Raw genomic sequence first — 19,711 nt, 5'->3', positions numbered from 1 at the left:
TCTCTCAATACATTCAAGGTCTTTGTATAAATCCTGGTCTAATTAATGTCATATTTTGACAAAATTTAATAAAATAAATTCATTTATAAAAAAATTACATACATGTTTATTAATTGTAATTATATATAATTATATATAAAAAAGATTTGTTTAATTATTTATATTTCAATGGTAAAAACGTTGAAGATATAGAAATAGAATAGAGATATACATACTTCTAAGAATTAAATTGTTTAGAAAGATACAATATCGCAATATTTCATATTACATTGTAGTAAAAATAGAGAGATAATCGGGATAACAATTCCATTCAATTTTATCACAATATAAATACATTGCGTTAAATTGAACGGCATATTACACCATGTTACATTATACATTGCATTACACTATACTATATAGGCTTGCACGTATAAAAGAAAACTCGGAGTGAAAAGAATCAAATGTTTATAAATATTTTAACAAAGAGATTGACGTAAAAGGTATCTACTTAAATTTGCTTCATCTAATGCCACCAGATCTGTTTATTTCTAAGTACAATACGTGTTATCGCTTATAACATCACGAAAATTTCGCTGTGTCATTTGATGGGTTAGCTGATATTACTGTACTTCAACGTCATCTCATAAGATGATAACAGACAGCGATATATTATTACTCAGAACAGCTTTGGAACGTAACTTTTTATGACTTTACTACATCCTGATTGGTAACTTTTTACTATATCCTGGATTTTCCTCGTTATAACGAGCAAATGTATGAGAATTGTAATGAGAAGTATATACTTCTCAGGTGTATCTATTTTTCTACCGTTCTTCTGCTAAATGAAGTTCGGAAACACTGATCCCAGAAAAGAAAGTTAAAACGTTCATATTTTATGTAAAATGAATTAGTAGAAGAAAATAGACTTTTTACAGTTTGTAGAAATATGTAGAGATACAGATTTGAAGCGGTACTTAAAAGGTGACAATATACACGATAAATTATGGTATGATGAAACAGTATAAAATGCCGTTTGAATAGCATATGTGTCTATCGTACATATACATGTACATTCTTAAGATAAAAAGATGTACAAAATACGAAATAGTATAAAAATCCTTATTTGGTAATAGCATAACTACAAGGATAAATGTTGTTCGAAACGCAAATGACCTGCGGCAACGCACCGATACTTTTAACGATAATAATTTATGAAAACCTTTATTATTTTCGTTTTATCGAATTTTCCGTTTGCGCTTGAAAAACTTTCACCTTTTAAAAGTTGAACCGTTATTTTAGAATTATGCGCATGTGGTATAAGAGAACAATGACGTAATGTATCTTGATTGGGCAAATAAGCCAGTGTTATAATGTGAATCGGCCTCTGTTGAGACACAGTTTACGTTTGCTTGGGAAAGCAACTGGATCTCATGTGTACTTATTCGTCGTTATATTACACACATATCTTTATAATAAATCGTGTAACACACTATATATTTCTACGATCGAGTATCTTGTGGTTAAGTTCAATTATTAGACGAAATTAACATTTTACGTTTTGCAGTGTGTGCGGTACTTTATTTTGCTTAAGGAGTCTATGTAAGAGGTCACAAGAGAGAAAGACATATAAGTGTAACTTGAATATAATTGACCAAAAATACAACTAATGAAACAGTAAATGTATTTTTATGGAGAACCGAACTATGGATCAATTTTGCGGTAGCAAATTTTGGGTAAGAATATCTGTCCTATTTGTCATCTTGATACCCTTTATTTTGCTTAAACGTGAGATGCTGTTTTGTGTGTGCGTCTGTGTACGCGCGCGTGTGCATATGCGTGTGATATGTTATAGGGTGTATTATTTGTTTAAAATTTAGAAACGAGTTAATTTTAACACAGTTTCCTGTTAACTTCTAATAAGACAATCTTTTAACTAAACACTTACTTTCTTTCGAGTGACTTATTGGTTGGTAAAGTTCTTTATCCGTAATTTTATTACTATTTATGTAATGTCATGCAATATTAATTTTTTTTTAATCAGAGTAAATTAATTAACTTGCGATTTGCTATTTGAGTATTTCGAGTAACAGTTCAATTAATTAAAAAATGATGACAATATGGTCTTTAAGTCAAAGAGAAAGTGCTATAGTACTGCTAAAATGCATTTTTATATTCCAGGATAAGGACTCAACATGGAATACAGATGATCCAGATACAACAGAATGTTTTCAGAAAACTGTGCTGGTATGGGTGCCCTGTGCATTTTTATGGATGTTCTCTGGAATAGAAATTTATTACTTTTTGAATAGCAAAAGCAAAAATATCCCATACTCGTGGTTATTTGTCTCTAAGCTAGTACTTATAGGAGTCCTGATTTTACTTAGTATTGTTGACTTGGGAAATGCTATACATAGAAGTACTTCTGAAACAGTTTATAATGTTGATTATTGTACACCGTCTATAAAAATTGTTACCTTTGTAAGTATTATAATTATGAACCTTTAACACAGTACAGAAAATGAATATAAAATAATAATACATTGTTAATATTCTTTTTATAGATTGTAGCAGTTACTTTAGTAGTATATAATAGAAAATATGGAATGAGAACCTCTGGGTTATTATTTTTATTTTGGTTCCTCCTTGCCTTATGTGGAGTTATTCAATATAGAAGTTTACTAAGGTTATATATAAAGGAGGTATGTTATTAATAAACTCAATACATGCCAGACTGATTTAAACTATGAAACTGTTAAAAATGTATAATAATTTTGGAGTATATCACTTTTGCGTTTAATATCAGCAGTGGAATAATATTTTTGTATACATTAATTTTTTTTTACATTTCATTTTTAGGGCAAAGTGACTTATGAATTTGTATCATACATGATATATTATCCAATAGTAGTACTTTTATTCTTACTAAATTTCTTAGTTGATGCTGAACCTGCATATTCTGAATATCCCAAGGTAAACAAATATATATTATCAATCACATGATACCTCGAAGGGAAGATTGGAATTTAGTATTATGTATTATATTCGTAGGTTGAGAAACCATGTCCAGAACAAAGGTCTTCATTCCCAGCAAAAATATTTTTCACATGGTTTGATCCAATGGCTTGGAAAGGTTTTAGAAAGCCTTTAGAAGTTACAGACTTATGGTCTATGAATCCAGAGGACACAGCCAAGGAAATTGTACCTAAATTTGATAAATATTGGAATAAGAGTTCGCAAAAGAATAACAAGTGAGTGCAACATTTATTTATATCTGATATTAAAGAACAAAAATAGAATAGTGGATATGAATTAAATAAAAATAAATGAATTTTATTATATATTAGTAATGAGATATCAAACTATTTTTGCTAACAAGAGTATTTTGGACTTACTTTAGGTATGTTAGTTAAATCATTGTGTAATTATTATTGTTGTGTACTTAATATTTATCAAATATTAAATACACTTATGTCACTTTGGATAAAAGATAAAAACAATTTTTATCTTTACTTAGTGCACAGAATGCCAAAGCATCATTCAGAAAGGCATCCGGTCAAGTAGATTTTAATAATGGACAAAAAAAGAAAATGTCATCAATTTTGCTACCTCTTTGTAAAGCTTTTGGTACTACATTTTTATTTGGAGCTCTACTTAAATTTGTGCAAGATGTTGTAATTTTTTCTAGTCCACAAATATTGAAGTAAGTAATTAATGTGTAGCCATTTAAACTTTATAATTTTAATTTCTAAAATTATAATTGTATCTAACTTTTAATTTTTTAGATTACTCATCGCTTTTATCGATGCAGGACATGAACCAATGTGGAAGGGCTACCTTTACGCAATTTTACTCTTAGCCACAGCAACATTTCAAACATTAATTTTGTCTCAATATTTCCACCGTATGTTCTTAGTCGGATTACGAATACGTACCGCATTAATTGCAGCAATTTATCGAAAAGCATTGAGAATGTCGAACGCTGCTAGAAAAGAATCGACCGTCGGTGAAATAGTGAATTTAATGTCCGTCGATGCACAAAGATTTATGGACTTAACAGCGTACATAAATATGATTTGGTCTGCACCATTGCAAATAGTCTTGGCATTATATTTCTTATGGGACATATTGGGACCAGCTGTGCTTGCTGGTTTGGCTGTTCTACTTATTCTTATTCCAATAAACGTATTGATCACAAATAGAGTTAAAACGTTGCAAATTAGGCAAATGAAATTTAAAGATGAAAGAGTTAAATTAATGAATGAAGTTCTTAATGGTATGAAAGTATTAAAATTGTATGCATGGGAACCTTCATTTGAGGCACAAATACTGAAGATACGTAAGAAAGAAATTAAGGTACTTAAGGAGGCAGCGTATCATAATTCTGGAACAAGTTTTATCTGGTCTTTTGCCCCATTCTTAGTAAGTTTTCAAAATCAAATTACAGTTGTTATAAATGAGACCATAATATTTATTTTTTTTTTATTTTTCTTCGTTCTTTTTTTATAATTCTTATAGGTATCGCTGGTATCCTTTGCAACATATGTACTTATTGATGAAAACAATCGTTTAGACAGCAGTATTGCTTTTGTTTCACTTAGTCTTTTTAATATCTTAAGATTTCCTCTTTCTATACTACCTATGATGATCGGTAATATTGTTCAGGTAATTAACAATTTCTTACATTTAACACAAGTGTGTTTATAACATTATGATATAATATATAATGTTTAGGCTTATGTTTCCGTAAAACGTATTAACAAATTCATGAATGCTGAAGAATTGGATCCGAATAATGTTCAGCACGATCCATCTGAACGTAAGTTATCGATAGTATTAAAGTATTTTATGAATACTAAGTGTACCAAATGTATCATGTATGTTTATAAACGTGTAGCATGTGCGTTACTAATTGAGAACGGCACGTTTGTATGGGAGTCTGAAAACATCGATAGACCAACGTTAAGAAACATCAATCTTCAAGTAGAACAAGGTCAATTGGTAGCTGTTGTTGGTACTGTGGGATCAGGTAAAAGTTCTCTTATATCAGCTCTTCTTGGAGAAATGGATAAAATAAGTGGCAGAGTTAACACTAAGGTAAACATTTAGTTATTTATGTAACAAAAAATGTTACTATCGAGTTTATGATTTTCATACTGTTCAAAGCTATTGTTCTTATTATTATAACTTTGCTTTTATACATAATAGGGATCTATCGCCTATGTGTCGCAACAAGCGTGGATTCAAAATGCATCGTTACAAGATAATGTTTTATTTGGGAAGTCATTAAATAAAAATACATATAGTCGTATAATCGAAGCTTGCGCGTTAAATCCAGATTTAAAAGTATTGCCGGCAGGCGATCAAACTGAAATTGGTGAAAAAGGGATAAATTTATCTGGTGGACAAAAACAGAGAGTTGCATTAGCAAGAGCAGTGTACAATGATTCCGACGTTTATTTCTTAGATGATCCATTGAGCGCGGTAGATTCGCATGTTGGAAAACATATATTCGAAAATGTAATCGGCCCTAGCGGTCTGCTTAGGAAGAAAACAAGAGTACTTGTTACACACGGTATTACTTACTTGCCAGAAGTTGATAATATCATTGTTATTAAAGATGGTGAAATAACAGAAGTTGGAACATACAAACAACTTCTAGAGAAAAAGGGAGCATTTTCTGATTTTCTAGTTCATCACCTTCAAGAAGGTATATATCACTTCTCTTAATCTTCTTTGTTTCTATCTTTTATCCAAGTTCTGTATTAATGTTTAAATTATATTTTTCATGAATTTAAGTTGGAAATCGTAAGTCAGTGAAAAAAGTAATTACGATTCCTTTTCCTACTTCAATTTATGTGATTGTCCAGAAAATGGTTTATAATGCATTTGGCTTGTGATATTAGAGTATCAAGGATGTTAGTATTTTTTGCAATTTGCTACTATAAAAAAAATATATCAGCCAGCTATAGTGTGAAGCGTTCATTCACTACAATTGCTCTTTTCTGTACTGTAATTTCTTTTTTTCTCGTTCAGATGAAAAGTAGCAAGCGCGCATGTAGAAATTTTCTTCATAATGCATGTTAAATTTGAACCAAATATTTACTAAAATGAGACAACTAAGTATTATAATTTTCTTTGTAGTTAATTTCTAGAATATTGAAATTAATAGCCATGATTTGTTGAATGCATTTAAAGTCTTCCTATTTGAATGTAAAAGTGTATCCTCTTATTGTTATTTTCTGATCTTATGATAACCCATTAATTTACTGTGTGTTATGTGATTTTATATATATATATATATATATATTTTTTTTTTTTTTGTAACAAATTTGAAGTACAAGCTGATGATGAATCAGAAGCAGATCTACAGGAAATTAAACAACAATTGGAATCTACGATAGGCTCAAATGAATTACAAGAAAAATTGGCAAGGAGTAAATCGAGAACATCAGAAAGTCAAAGTGAATCTGGTTCTATAGTTGATAGAAAATCCATAAATGGTTCATTAAAAAGGTAAAATTATTTCGAATATTATTTTTTTATTTCTGTAATAATGGTTTCATTTTAATTTTTCATTTCTTTTTTCTTTGATTTATAGACAGTACTCTACAGATAGTTACAAAAATATTAATAATATAAAAGAAATGAAATTAACACCTCCAAAGGTAGGAGAAAAGTTGATAGAAGTGGAGAAAACAGAAATCGGAAGTGTAAGTTGTTATTTCTTTTATTTTCTGAAATGATGATTGAAAACATTTTTAATTTATTGTATATTGTCTATGTTATTAAGGTTAAATGGCAAGTCTATTCTCATTACTTCAAATCTATCGGCTGGTTTTTATCAATATCGACCATTATAATGAATGCTATGTTTCAAGGATTTAGCATTGGTTCAAATACTTGGTTGAGTATATGGTCAGATGGTAATTTAACAGATGTTAACAATACAATCAATAGAGCTAAACAAGATATGTACCTTGGAGTCTATGGTGGACTTGGTCTTGGTCAAGGTACGTTTTTAAAAATTAATAATTATATTTATAATATTTTGTTTATCCCATTATATAGTTTATTAGTGTCCTTTAGAATTAGTATTATGCAAGGTAAGCTTATTTTCCTAAAGTATGTTATCACCCGAAATACAGCGACTATTCTATTTATAATAACCTAAACGTTATTTAAAGAGCATGTTCCTTCACAGATTACACAGTTTTGGGGCAATCCAAATTTTCTCAATTGATTTTAAACAACAAAAAGTGTATTTATTCAAATCTGCAACTAACCATTTATGTATTAACGTAATATAATCATTTTTCTTCTAATAATCTTTGAAATCTTCATTGAACATTAATTTTAATTGAAGCAATTAACGAAATCTCACTGGTGTTTTAAAATGCTAGTGTGAGTGCGGTTTGCTGTGTCGATAGAATATTTATAATTAAATTGAAGCTTTGTAGAGATACATGTTTAAATGCAATTATTTTAATTACTTTTTTCGTTCAAAAATAATTTTCATTTCGCATGTACTTAATTTTCTCATCCACTTACTAATTTACACGTATGTAATAAGCTCATGCAATATTTATGTATAATACTTGAGCATGAAGTAGCAAGACAACAAGGCTTCTTACCACCTCTCCTTTGTCAGAACATATAGATTCTTTTGATATCTTTTACATTTTTAAATTTGTATATCTATTATAGCCAAATTACTACTGGCAATACAAATCAGTCATTATCTATTCACATTTTCATCTAACAAAAATAAATCATTGTTAATAATATTAACATTATATGTTATTAGTTTTTTCTACATTAATACAAAAACACATAATTGTTTTGGGAAAGATAATGTAATATATAATGCATCATTGTCTAACATCGTGTTTATTGATATCGATTTAACGAATAAAAATTTGTTCAATTATTGCAATATAACGGGCAACGTGAAATATGATGTTTTTTTTTATAAAAGAAATAGTAATAATAATAATATGCATGTTCATTGATTAATTTATGTTGTCTAGATAAAATGATTAGAATAAATAAACCTAGATGAGTTGAATATGAGGTTTTATTAATAATGTGTACTATAATAATCAGTATTCTTTAATTATAAATGCACCTCAATACATGTGTGACTGCAGAAAGGAACTTGCGTGTGGTGTTAGACAGATGGTGAGCATAATAACTAAAGCCAATATTGTCGCTAAGAAAGTATTTCATTTTTTCTCAATATTGAAATTATAACATGTACATGAAATGCAAATATTGCAAGAACTGACGCAGTCCCTGATATGTAATTGTCAGGTTTAATGATATACCAAAGTTATCACCAATCGTTGTAGGCTTGACAGTGCTTGGAGGGGCGTTAATCATGGCAAAAGGAACAATACGCGCGTCCGTGCAACTCTTCGAAAGTACGTTGCAACGTGTTCTCAGGAATCCAATGTCATTTTTTGACAAAACTCCAACCGGTCGAATTCTTAGTCGACTCGCTAAAGACATCGATGTTATTGATAATACGCTACCATTCATACTGCGTTCTTGGATTACTTGCCTTTTTGGGGTATGATATTTTCACGTTGTAAATACTGTGCTTAACAAGTACTGATTCTCATCAAAGATCATGAATTAAGTTCCTTATTCACTTAAGCGGTGCCACATTTGATAACAGCTCCTAATCGTTTATTACGATTAATTCTGCTCTTTCTTTTGTTGCAAACTTATTATCAACAAACATAAGCTTCTAAGGATTATTGAAAAGATAAAAAAGATTCAAGATAATTACAAATAATTGCATGCTTAAGTTAATGGCTTTCATGCATTAGTTAATTTGAAACTGAATTACTCTTATTTATTAACACTATTACAGCAATTTATAGTGATTTCAGTCATCAAAATGTATTAACTCATTAAGCGAATACTTATTCAAATTCTTATTCAAAATTTTATTTTGTGCAAAATCTCGTGTTCTGTTTTTCTGTTTAAAGGTACATAAGATATGTTACCTTACTTCATGATTATATTTTGTTTAGTATAATAAAAATAGATTGTATCGTGACTGTATTTTACTATTACACATTTATTTATCTGACATATTGATACAATTTTTGTTTAATTTATGCCAAATGTATGTAATCCATTGGTTTATAATTGTTATTACAAAAGTTGTAGTTAATAACATGAATTTCTCCAGCCATTGTTTCATACAGTCACTGACAATCTATAGCATAAGAAAGCTTCAGCGCAATAGTAACATCATAATCAGTAAGGTAATGGACACAATTATACAATCAGTGTTTCTATAGGAAAGTAATATTGCTTGTGCTTGAGGTTAGTATTTACATATCTTCATTAGTATATACAGATACAAATCTTTGAATGCTTAATTTGGTAGTGTGTTGTTCCAATATTTGATGCCTGGCATGCCCCTCCACAGCAAACTTCACCCCCTCGCATAACATGAGACAGACTAAATTGTTTTTAACTTTCTTCGTATCATAAACTTATAATTGTTTAAAGTTCTAGACGATAGAGGCAAACTTCTACTTATTCACGGCTATTAGAAGTGAATAGTATTTGCGATCCTTTATTGTATTACATGATAGTATTCTGTATTACAAACTATTTTGTTTGTATATAAAATTTTACTCAGTAGTAAAGAGAAATTTGTATAAAGATATTAAACAAAAAGAAGAATTTACAGAATGTCCTAAATCTTTAAAACTTTGGCATATTATATTTAAAGTTAAGTTACAGTGAAAGCAAAATCATGTCTGATGTTGTAGCGATGGCGAGTTTTTTCTGCGATTTGGCACCGCAGCTGGGCTGCTGGCTGGCTGCTCGCCAGATGCACATAGTGATGCTGCGTGCTGTGATGCGTGCCCCATTGACCTTCTTTGATACGACTCCTACTGGTCGTATTATCTCCAGGTTTGCTAAAGACGTCGACATACTGGACACATCTCTTCCTCAGCAAATTTCCGATAGCATCTATTGTTTGTTTGAGGTAATTTTTGGAAATGCCTGAACCAAGATTAAGACAATCGGTTGTTATATTATTTCCTTTCTGTAATTTCGTCAATCATAATTCATTGGATCTTCATATATCTCCATTTCACCAGGAGGGTTGGTATTTCTTGCACAAGAGTACATCATTGAGTATATTGTATTAGTTATTTCGCAACAACTTCTTACCTGAAACAATGTGTTACCTTACTTCAGTTATCTTACTTCGATTCTAACTTTATTAAGCTATAAATAATTGGTAAAGGTACATAATTGTTAATGATATAGGATGATAATATTATACAAGCTGAAATTAAGTATAATTGTGTCCGTCCCCCCAAAAAGAAAATTGCAGTTATAGTTTACTATGTTACAATTAGCGCATATGAAAAAGAGTATGTTTGTAATGAATGATAACAGGTGCTGGTTGCAAGTATTCATTAAAAAATGAGTATATAGTATTGTATTCAATTGTGTATTGATGTCTGAAAACATAGATATGGGTGCTTCATTTGACAAATTGCATGGCCATTAATTCATGATTCTTTGTTTTAAAGCTATTTTCTGACCACTTTACAACTGTATACATGTATTTATATAAATACTTATTATATATGAATTTTTTTCCGTATTTTTAGTTTTGTAAACAGAAACTGATCAAACTTATGAAAAAGTTAATTTTGTCTTTTACTGAATATTATGTTGATATTACAGGTGATAGCTACTCTAGTGGTTATAAGTTTCAGTACGCCGATATTTATTTCGGTAATACTACCAATAAGTATAATTTATTACTTAGCCCAACGTCTGTATGTTGCATCTTCAAGACAATTAAAACGTTTAGAGTCCGTTTCGAGATCTCCCATATACTCCCACTTTAGTGAAACAGTTTCTGGTATGTTAAATTAATATTCCATTGTCAATCGATAATTTTTTCCAGATATTAAACAGTAAGAAGTAATGTCTATGTTTTTTTCATTAGGTGCTCAAATGATTAGAGCATTTGGAGTGCAACATCGATTCATTAATGAGTCTGAAAGTAAAGTAGACTTCAACCAAGTGTGCTATTATCCTAGTATAATTGCGAACAGGTACAAATTTATCCAGAAAATAACAGTACATGTTAAATTAATACTACACTAAAGGTACCATATATACATATAACGTGATTCTTGGTTTTATCACAGATGGTTAGCTGTCCGTTTGGAGATGGTTGGAAATTTAATCATTTTTTTTGCCGCATTGTTCGCTGTACTAAATAGGGACGGTATAGGAGCTGGCGTAGCTGGTTTATCTGTCAGTTATGCTTTGCAAGTAAGATAAAGTATTTAGTTACTAGTATAGCAATATATTGTTTTACCTGATCTTTAATTTTCATTTTTAAATAAATATTATTACATTAGGTTACTCAAACATTAAACTGGTTAGTAAGAATGACTTCTGATGTTGAAACGAACATAGTTGCTGTAGAAAGAATAAAAGAATATGGGGAAACTCCTCAAGAAGCAGCATGGAAAAATCCAGATTTTACACCATCTCCGGAATGGCCCAACCAAGGCCGAGTAGAATTTAAAGATTACAAAGTTCGTTATAGGGAAGGTTTAGAACTTGTACTTCGTGGGTTATCATTCTCCGTTAAGGGAGGAGAAAAAGTTGGTATAGTTGGTCGAACTGGTGCTGGAAAATCATCATTAACATTAGCCTTATTCAGAATAATAGAAGCCGCTGACGGAAAGATTTTAATCGATGACATTGATGTCGCAAAATTAGGACTTCACGATCTAAGATCTAGACTAACTATTATTCCTCAAGATCCTGTATTGTTCTCTGGTACATTAAGGATGAATTTAGACCCTTTCAATCGTCACACTGATGACGAAGTTTGGAGAGCTTTGGAACATGCACATCTCAAATCTTTTGTAAAAAGTAAATATAATATATAATTAAAATATATACGAAGTACATAGAAGACATACTCTATAATATTATAATTATGTTTCAGACTTGGCAAGTGGTCTTTTACATGAAGTATCAGAGGGTGGAGAAAATTTAAGTATAGGTCAACGACAATTAATATGTCTAGCAAGAGCGTTGCTTCGAAAAACAAAAGTACTAATTCTCGACGAAGCAACAGCTTCGGTTGATTTAGAAACAGACGATTTAATTCAAACAACAATTAGACAAGAATTTAGAGATTGCACAGTTCTCACTATAGCACATAGGCTTAACACAATTCTTGATTCAGACAGGTACGTCTCACAAAATTTTTCCAGTTTCCAGTTGCAGTACTGACTAATATAAAATAAATAAATGTTAATAGGGTCCTTGTCCTGGATAACGGTCGCATTATGGAATACGATTCTCCAGAAACGTTACTACACGATTCGTCTAGTTTGTTTAATAGTATAGCTAAAGATGCAGGCCTTGCTACTTAAGTGAAATGCATATCGTAGACACTGTACAAGCAATGATACAATGATAATTTTTAATCTACGATAGTATGTATAACAACAAAATTATAAAAGAAGCAATATAGCAAATTGATTTATATAGAAAAATACAAAATATGCTTAGACTTGAGAGAATCGAAAATTTTGTAGAGCAACATTTTTCAGTCAAATCTTATATTCAAAACAATACCAAGCACATAGCCTATTTAAAGGAAAAGTAGTACGGATATCCGTTACTTAAAGTACTGCCATTTTAGCATCACTACTTGTGCTAAATAACATAAGTTTTTAAACGTATACACATTGTTTTAGTAATTTTAAAAACACACTATCTCAGGCTTACGCGACTTACGAAATTCAAGCAACGTACAAAATAGAACAGTATTGTTTTAGTTACCTTTATTACCATTAAATTTTATTATGTTCAAAGTATTTTATTTCCGTTTTTTATCTCAATGACCACGTATAAGTATGTAGTTTATTATTCATTTTTGCTAATTAATATGTCTTTGTAAAAATTGTTACTTTGCTTTGTACTATTTAACAAATACGATGCATCTTCACACTTTCCTCTAATATTTAAATACCAGTTTAAGAAAATTAAACATTATGATTTTATATAAACTTTAAGTTCTGTTCCTATTTATTTAATGTTCTACTTTTTCATTATAAATTACATAATGTACTGTTTATTTCAGCAAGACGGTACATTTTGTTAGTGCCATGCAATCTGTAGTAAAAAAATATAAAAAAGAATAATTGATTTTAATTTTCTTTATAATTTTTCATAATCTTACGAGCAGTGAATATGACAAAATTTATACTTTCAATCTTAGGATTATCTATATCCCATCATTTTTTTACCGCTATTAATAAATATTTATATAAATGCGATTACACAGTTGGTGTGGCACTATATATAACAAAAATATTATAAGAAAATTCATGAATAGAAGAAATCGTTTCTTCACCTTAAGATAATTGTATTTTTCAGCATATTATAGGGATACTGTACATAGTAATTTGTACACTAAATTATTTATAAATCTCTATTACGTTATCACTTTCGTAGCACGTCTGTACAAAAAAATTAACAATTTTGCAATCGCTATTATTGTTTTGCCTTCCCGTTATATAAAAATTACATTCACAAAATCAGAAAAAGGTAATATCAAACTGCATTGTCACATTTTAAAATCTGTAAATTTTATACAAATGAAAGGATTCTTATTTTGTTCATTTGTCCATTTTATCCATTATTTTTATATATGTGCTATTTTATAATTTGCGTTAATTATGACAAAATCAGTGTTTGTTGAAGGCATTGATTTATGAAACACTAATTATAACTTTATTTAAAAGCGAGCACAATTTAATCATTAACTTATTATGCATTACACAAGTGTTTGGAATTCTCTAGTTTTGTTGCTTTGCAACAATTAATACATACATAAGTAAAAGTAAACATAAAATGTTTGACGTAATAGTTATTCAAAATTCACTGGATGTGAATCAGATATACATATACAAAATATACTATTTTTTCATTTAAATTATTCATCAAATATTTATAGTATGCACTAATGTATAGCCCAGATTATTTCATTTATATGTGTATAAACAATTTACAGTTTGAATGTTCTCTAAACATTACAATAAACTTTATATTTCTTTAATATGATATAAAACAACAATTGCGAAAGAGAAAGTAAATACAAGAATAAATGAAAGCAAATAACTGTTTTTAAAAAAAATACATACTTAGAATTGTTCTTTACAATCATATTAGATCTCTCCCAGATTTTGGCTAGTACATCAAACAGTCGACAGTTTTATTCAAGCATGTCAAATGTCTTTGTGAGGCTTTTTCACTTAGCTAGATCTTGAAACCAGAATATATACATACACACGTACTTATATCAAACTGACAAAGGTACACATTATTACGTGTAGATATATTCCCTTTGGTACTAATAAATTTTATTAATTAAAGATAAAGTTCGCGGATAATACATTCGACGCTAATATTATGTACTAAACATTACTCGTTCTTTTTATCCGCTTCACTTTTCGGACGATCTTTGATAGATTCTTGTTGCTTATCGTTAGTCAATTTAGCTTCCATCTCACCAGAGAAACCGAATTCGTTCACTCTAGTATGATCAGTTTTGTATATCCACCTTTGATATAAAAATATGAAAAAAACAATATCATCACGGAAGCAACCGATTCTGTATAGTGTTGGCATTTTTATAACAAACGCAAAAATATCATCGATGAACGTATTTAAAAATTTGTAAGACATCATACGCCATGGAAGATGCGCCACGCTTTTTAATTTATAATTAATAAATAATTGTGGTGTCATCATGATGAATCCAAATGTTAATAAAAATCCATAAAGCATACTAAGAACCCAGGAATACCATCCTTTATGCTCTAAATACATCAATGAATAAATCGCGTAACCACCTAAGAGAGGATAAAGCGACCAAGACAGGTATTTAAAAGCAAGCCTATCGTATTCTTTTGTAGACGATTCTACGTACGATCCTTTGTCGTGAAAACTTATTTGTGGAAAGATACCGAGTATTTTTGAATTTCTATCAACATTAATATCGACGACCTTATTAATTTTCCATACTTCTATGCATAATCCTATCGCGCAACTAATTCGTACGGCTGTATTCGTTTCATTGTCAAGAACATACAATAAAACGATAAGTGATTGGAAAACATTGAAAAATACTGATCGAACCGAGAGACCTTCCAGTGAATTACGATTGTTCCAAAATTGAATATCTGAAAACAAAAGAGACAATGAGACACTGCCTTAAAATTACCGTTAATCTAATTATTATTATTATTTAATGAGAATTTGTAACTTGCCATTTTTAAATGCTAAAAATTCAAACACGCTGTGCAATATTGATATAATTATAGTTAGCCCCAATAAATAAGGATTTGTTTCCAATAATGTTTCCTTTAAAGTATCTTGATCATTGTCATCTTCGTCTATTGAATCACCTATGTAAAAACATTATTGAAACTATTACTAGAGCTTGTCTACTACAATTAATTTTAGTAACAAACTAACATACCCATAAGCGAGGATATCCATTTGTTTCTCATTGTCTGAGCTGCATAAATTTGCCACTTAAATAATGAAAGTGGTTGATAAGTTAATCTAAGTTCAAGCTCTTTTACAGTGTCATTTAAGGGTTGATAGTCTCTCTGCATATTCCAAAAATCATTCATATATATTACAGGCTTATAGTATTTCTCACCAGGTAGAAAATGGATATCTGTTAATAAATCAATGTGTGAATTATATATATTTTAAATTTCAATTTAAAAAATAAAAGTAAATATTAGAGTAGAAACCCACACGTATCTAAAGGTGGTGAAACCTGACCGTACACCCAATTAGTATGATCTGTTACGAGATTAATAGTTAAATTTGGATGCCAATGTGATACATATTCCTGATTCATTATTTCTGCTTTCTATAATGAATATTAAGCATTTTAGATAAGTATTTTATAATCTGAGATATATTTATTCAATGAATTGCACAAGCTATGTATACATACCTCGATTTCTTCTTTAGTTGCAGTTGTTTCACCAGTTAATAAATTATGTTTTTTTTGATATCTAATTTTCTTGAATTTATTTAGCATTTTTCTAGAATACGACATAAAATCACCCGCATAAATATTTTTCCCTGCCTTAGGATTTGGAGACTTTCCACTTTTTGTAACGTATACATGAAGGTATATGGATCCATTATTTTTTAACCGATCGGATGGAATGAATTTATAGCTCTTGACTTTTGATCCATCTTTATCCGATCCACTATACCAATCTCCGTATATTAATCCTTGTTCCAACCATACTAGAGTTCTTGGATCATCAAACTGCTTAAAATTCTCTGATTCTGATAAATAAATATGCAAATCGAACATTGTCCCATTTTCAAATATGTTCACAGCTTGCAGGTGTGCCGGATTAACCGTGCCAGGAAACTGAGAATTATCAGTTTGAAGTCGCCTAAATAGATGACTGATACAATAAATAATAAGGGCGCGTATAATTAATGATTTTGTTATTGCGAAGAACGATTCCATGCGTGTCGGTTGGTATTTTTTCCTTTGCTCGTCGACTTCCGCATTTACCTAGATACAAATACAAAAGGTATATCAATTTGGTTCAATTTAATTCCCCTAAAAAATTTGCGAAATCATCCTCGAACAAAACAGGTTGCAGTGGCTATTTGTCTATCGTTATCTATCATATTACCGCACAACACTAACACGTTATGTGATATATATTTTGAAATTCAGCAAGACATACTGTGATCAAATTCTCGATCAATTTTCTACCTTGCATACGAGAAATGTACGACGATAAAAATAAATCTAAGAATTTCAGATAAAACATGACAAATGACTCGAACGAGAAAATGCATTATACGGTGAGAAAATATAAGACGATATATAATTAACACACATCTCTTTCCTCGTTGTTTTCAGTCGAAACTAATTCTCCGTTCTGTTGATTATTATCCATGTTTTCTTTGATGCTTATTTCTTTACGATCTTGATTACCATTTTCAGCACCCACCATTTTTGTGTTCCGATTGTTTCTCATGTATTCTCTTTGCATTTTCAGAGGGAGTTACATGTACCGGATGTACGGTAGATTTTTTAAACATTTTTAAGTCACGTGCTTCACAGGACACCGAATTAGAACTATGTACTCTTATATTTAATCGAATAATTTAAAATACACGCACGCAATGGATTACAATTAAAGTTCATTATATTAAAGTCAAATTTATCGGATACCAGATTTCATGCATATATAAATGAATTTTTCACATAACTTTAAATATTTTACGATTATTTTAATAGTTGGATTATTAAACAGTAGCAGTAAGACAAAGATAATTCGAAATAACCCTGTCTCGAACAAAATATTATTATTCAGGTTTATGTATTTCATTATGTTACTGTTTAACGATATTTAATCGTATAGAAGAACAGTCAACTGATTAAGATTGTTTTTAAAATAAAATCACATATTCTGGCGGGAGAATAATGTGACGACTTGGAGAAGGTTAGGTACGACGCATTATCAATTTATTATTGTTATACATATTTTTACGTTCTGCGTTAGAAGTTTAAGTTAAAGTTATGTGGTGCACAACACCTGAAATTTCATGGCATAATCGTGATCCAGTTTTAAGTATCGATATACAGGCTGGAGTTTATGTAACATCGAAAGGCGAAATATTCTGGCGACTTGCAACCGGTGGTGCTGATTCACACGTATTGGTAACATTTACAATCAGAGTTTATATATCAAATATAGTGCAAGAATGTGGTATTGTATTCTTCGTTATTCTTATTCTTCGTTATTAGATATGGCATTTAACTACGAACGAGAATGGTGGTGCAACCGTCAAATGCGTAGCAGATTTGGAACGGCATCAAAGAGCGGTGAACGTGGTACGATTTTCACCTTCGAAGGATACTTTAGCTTCAGGAGACGATGGTTAGTAAGCTTGCGAGAAATGATGAATTAAGAAATTTTTTGAAATAAAAATATATTTTAGAATCGACCATTGTTTTATGGAAACAAAAGGAAGACTGTGAATTTTTTACTGCTTCTGATGAACCAAAGGATCAGGAACAATGGACCTCTTGGAAAGTATTAAGGGGACACCTTGAAGATATTTATGATATCAGTTGGTCTCCAAATTCTAATATGTTAGTTTCTGGCTCGGTAGATAATACAGCTATTCTCTGGGATATTCATAAAGGACGTTCTACAGCTATACTATCCGATCATAAGGGATTTGTGCAAGGAGTTTCGTGGGATCCTTGTAATCAGTATATATGTACTATAAGTACAGACAGGTAGTGATATAAAGTATCATTAATGTTTTACATTATTAATGTTGTTGATTATATAATAATAATTTACAGGATTTGCCGTTTAATTGATATTAATACTAAAAAGACGGTGCAAAGGGTTTACAGAGCTAAGATTCCAACTCCAGTAGACCACCCAATTAAAGATAAAACAGTACGCTTATTTTATGATGACACATTTAAATCATTCTTTAGGAGATTAACATTTTCTGTAGATGGATTATTAATTATTGTTCCATCTGGTATAATTGAGCCTGTAGAAACTACAGAAAGAATATCTAATGCAACCTTAATTTTCTCAAGACATAATTTGAAAGAGTAAGTTTGCTTCTTGAGGTATTTTATATTTTATAACATATATATATATAGTTCATGTATAATTTTACTTTTAGGCCTTTGCTACTCCTACCTTCTTTGGATGAATGTACTATTGCAGTTCGATGTTGTCCAATCTATTTTGAATTACAAAAAGATGGTCCACCACCTGTAATAGCGTTACCTTATAGAATGGTGTTTGCAGTTGCAACTCAGTGCTCTTTATTCATTTATGATACTCAACAAATTTCTCCAATTGCTGTAATATCTAATATTCATTATACTAGATTAACTGATATTACGTGGTATGTGACAAAATATTTGACATTTTTTCAAAGTAACAATAAGTAAGAATTAATTTTCTTATTACTTTACAGGTCGAGCGATGGTAGAATTTTAATTGCCTCTTCGACAGATGGTTATTGTTCTATAATACATTTTCAGAAAGATGAATTAGGCAAAGAGTATAAAAAACTGAATAGTATCTCAACAAAATCTGATGCGGCTAGTAATAATTCTAAACAGTGTTCACTGTCAAGTATTAATGTTACGGATATAACTAAAACGTATTTACCAACTACTGATATAGATAGTAATGCCATGGATATTGATCTTATGAAACATGAAGTGGAGAAAAATCTTGACAAGAATTCAGGGAATGTACTCAATCAGGATAATGAATTATTAAGTTCTACTACTGATGAAAAGAAAGAATTAAATAAAATTGAAATTGAAGAGACTGAGGATATTGAATTAATTTATAATGAAGAAAGTACCAATGAAGCTACTAAAGCAAATGTAAAGACTACATCTAAGAAATTGGAAGTACCTTCAGCTATTTCTAACAAAACCCCTCGAAGAGTTCAACTAATTACACTTTCTGGCCCAAAAGGGCTTAAGAAATAACTGATCAAAAGTCTGAAATGCGACAGATTACAAAATATACACATATCTGTATGTATATACACATTTTTTAAATACCACCTTTTATATATTTTATTATAATAAATGTTTAAA

General features: G+C 30.1%; 3 protein-coding genes across 4 annotated transcripts; 2 read left to right on the top strand and 1 right to left on the bottom strand.

Moving 5' to 3' along the window:
* Positions 1-1,435: 1,435 nt before the first annotated feature.
* Mrp (Multidrug-Resistance like Protein 1) lies at positions 1,436-13,495 on the top strand. Of its 2 annotated transcripts, none has more exons than XM_076910580.1 (21): positions 1,436-1,715; positions 2,161-2,460; positions 2,544-2,681; positions 2,839-2,952; positions 3,031-3,230; positions 3,497-3,682; positions 3,765-4,401; positions 4,498-4,644; positions 4,714-4,798; positions 4,877-5,076; positions 5,188-5,689; positions 6,318-6,495; positions 6,581-6,692; positions 6,773-6,992; positions 9,774-9,994; positions 10,708-10,888; positions 10,976-11,084; positions 11,181-11,307; positions 11,397-11,919; positions 11,996-12,242; positions 12,314-13,495. In XM_076910580.1, the coding sequence occupies exons 1-21, from the start codon at positions 1,671-1,673 to the stop codon at positions 12,426-12,428; spliced, it is 4,587 nt and encodes a 1,528-aa protein (XP_076766695.1). In that variant the 5' UTR covers positions 1,436-1,670; the 3' UTR covers positions 12,429-13,495. The 2 variants fall into 2 exon arrangements, with proteins under 2 accessions (XP_076766695.1, XP_076766694.1); XM_076910579.1 differs by lacking the exon at positions 9,774-9,994 and adding an exon at positions 8,331-8,551 and having other exon boundaries at positions 1,443-1,715.
* Positions 13,496-14,193: 698 nt separating this feature from the next.
* Positions 14,194-17,150, bottom strand: LOC143433293 (putative lipid scramblase CLPTM1). Its single transcript, XM_076910589.1, has 6 exons — positions 16,953-17,150; positions 16,037-16,618; positions 15,832-15,949; positions 15,545-15,748; positions 15,333-15,470; positions 14,194-15,245 (listed from the first exon to the last, which is right to left on the bottom strand). Exons 1-6 carry the CDS (start codon positions 17,106-17,108, stop codon positions 14,485-14,487), a joined length of 1,959 nt encoding a protein of 652 aa, XP_076766704.1. The 5' UTR covers positions 17,109-17,150; the 3' UTR covers positions 14,194-14,484.
* A 50-nt stretch (positions 17,151-17,200) lies between these two features.
* On the top strand, positions 17,201-19,691 carry Caf1-105 (chromatin assembly factor 1, p105 subunit). Its single transcript, XM_076910592.1, has 6 exons — positions 17,201-17,779; positions 17,867-17,999; positions 18,061-18,364; positions 18,434-18,697; positions 18,772-18,999; positions 19,072-19,691. The coding sequence occupies exons 1-6, from the start codon at positions 17,639-17,641 to the stop codon at positions 19,598-19,600; spliced, it is 1,599 nt and encodes a 532-aa protein (XP_076766707.1). The 5' UTR covers positions 17,201-17,638; the 3' UTR covers positions 19,601-19,691.
* The last annotated feature ends 20 nt before the right edge of the window (positions 19,692-19,711 follow it).

Source organism: Xylocopa sonorina, chromosome 2 (genome assembly GCF_050948175.1).
Source record: "Xylocopa sonorina isolate GNS202 chromosome 2, iyXylSono1_principal, whole genome shotgun sequence".
NCBI classification, from domain to species: Eukaryota; Metazoa; Arthropoda; class Insecta; order Hymenoptera; family Apidae; genus Xylocopa; species Xylocopa sonorina.
The sequence above is the reverse complement of the archived record's forward strand: the minus strand, read 5'-3'. Positions and strand labels throughout refer to the sequence as shown.

Excerpts from the sequence above, each read along its gene's own strand:
- Mrp (XM_076910580.1), top strand. The coding sequence starts at position 1,671 with ATGGAGAACCGAACTATGGATCAATTTTGCGGTAGCAAATTTTGG. Across the intron at positions 1,716-2,160 it reads TTTGCGGTAGCAAATTTTGG|GATAAGGACTCAACATGGAA; the intron begins GTAAGAATATCT and ends TTTATATTCCAG. Across the intron at positions 2,461-2,543 it reads CTATAAAAATTGTTACCTTT|ATTGTAGCAGTTACTTTAGT; the intron begins GTAAGTATTATA and ends TTCTTTTTATAG.
- LOC143433293 (XM_076910589.1), bottom strand. The coding sequence starts at position 17,108 with ATGCAAAGAGAATACATGAGAAACAATCGGAACACAAAAATGGTGGGT. Across the intron at positions 15,950-16,036 it reads CAACTAAAGAAGAAATCGAG|AAAGCAGAAATAATGAATCA; the intron begins GTATGTATACAT and ends TATTCATTATAG. Across the intron at positions 15,749-15,831 it reads TTCACCACCTTTAGATACGT|ATATCCATTTTCTACCTGGT; the intron begins GTGGGTTTCTAC and ends ATTTATTAACAG.
- Caf1-105 (XM_076910592.1), top strand. The coding sequence starts at position 17,639 with ATGTGGTGCACAACACCTGAAATTTCATGGCATAATCGTGATCCAGTT. Across the intron at positions 18,365-18,433 it reads TGTACTATAAGTACAGACAG|GATTTGCCGTTTAATTGATA; the intron begins GTAGTGATATAA and ends AATAATTTACAG. Across the intron at positions 19,000-19,071 it reads AGATTAACTGATATTACGTG|GTCGAGCGATGGTAGAATTT; the intron begins GTATGTGACAAA and ends ATTACTTTACAG.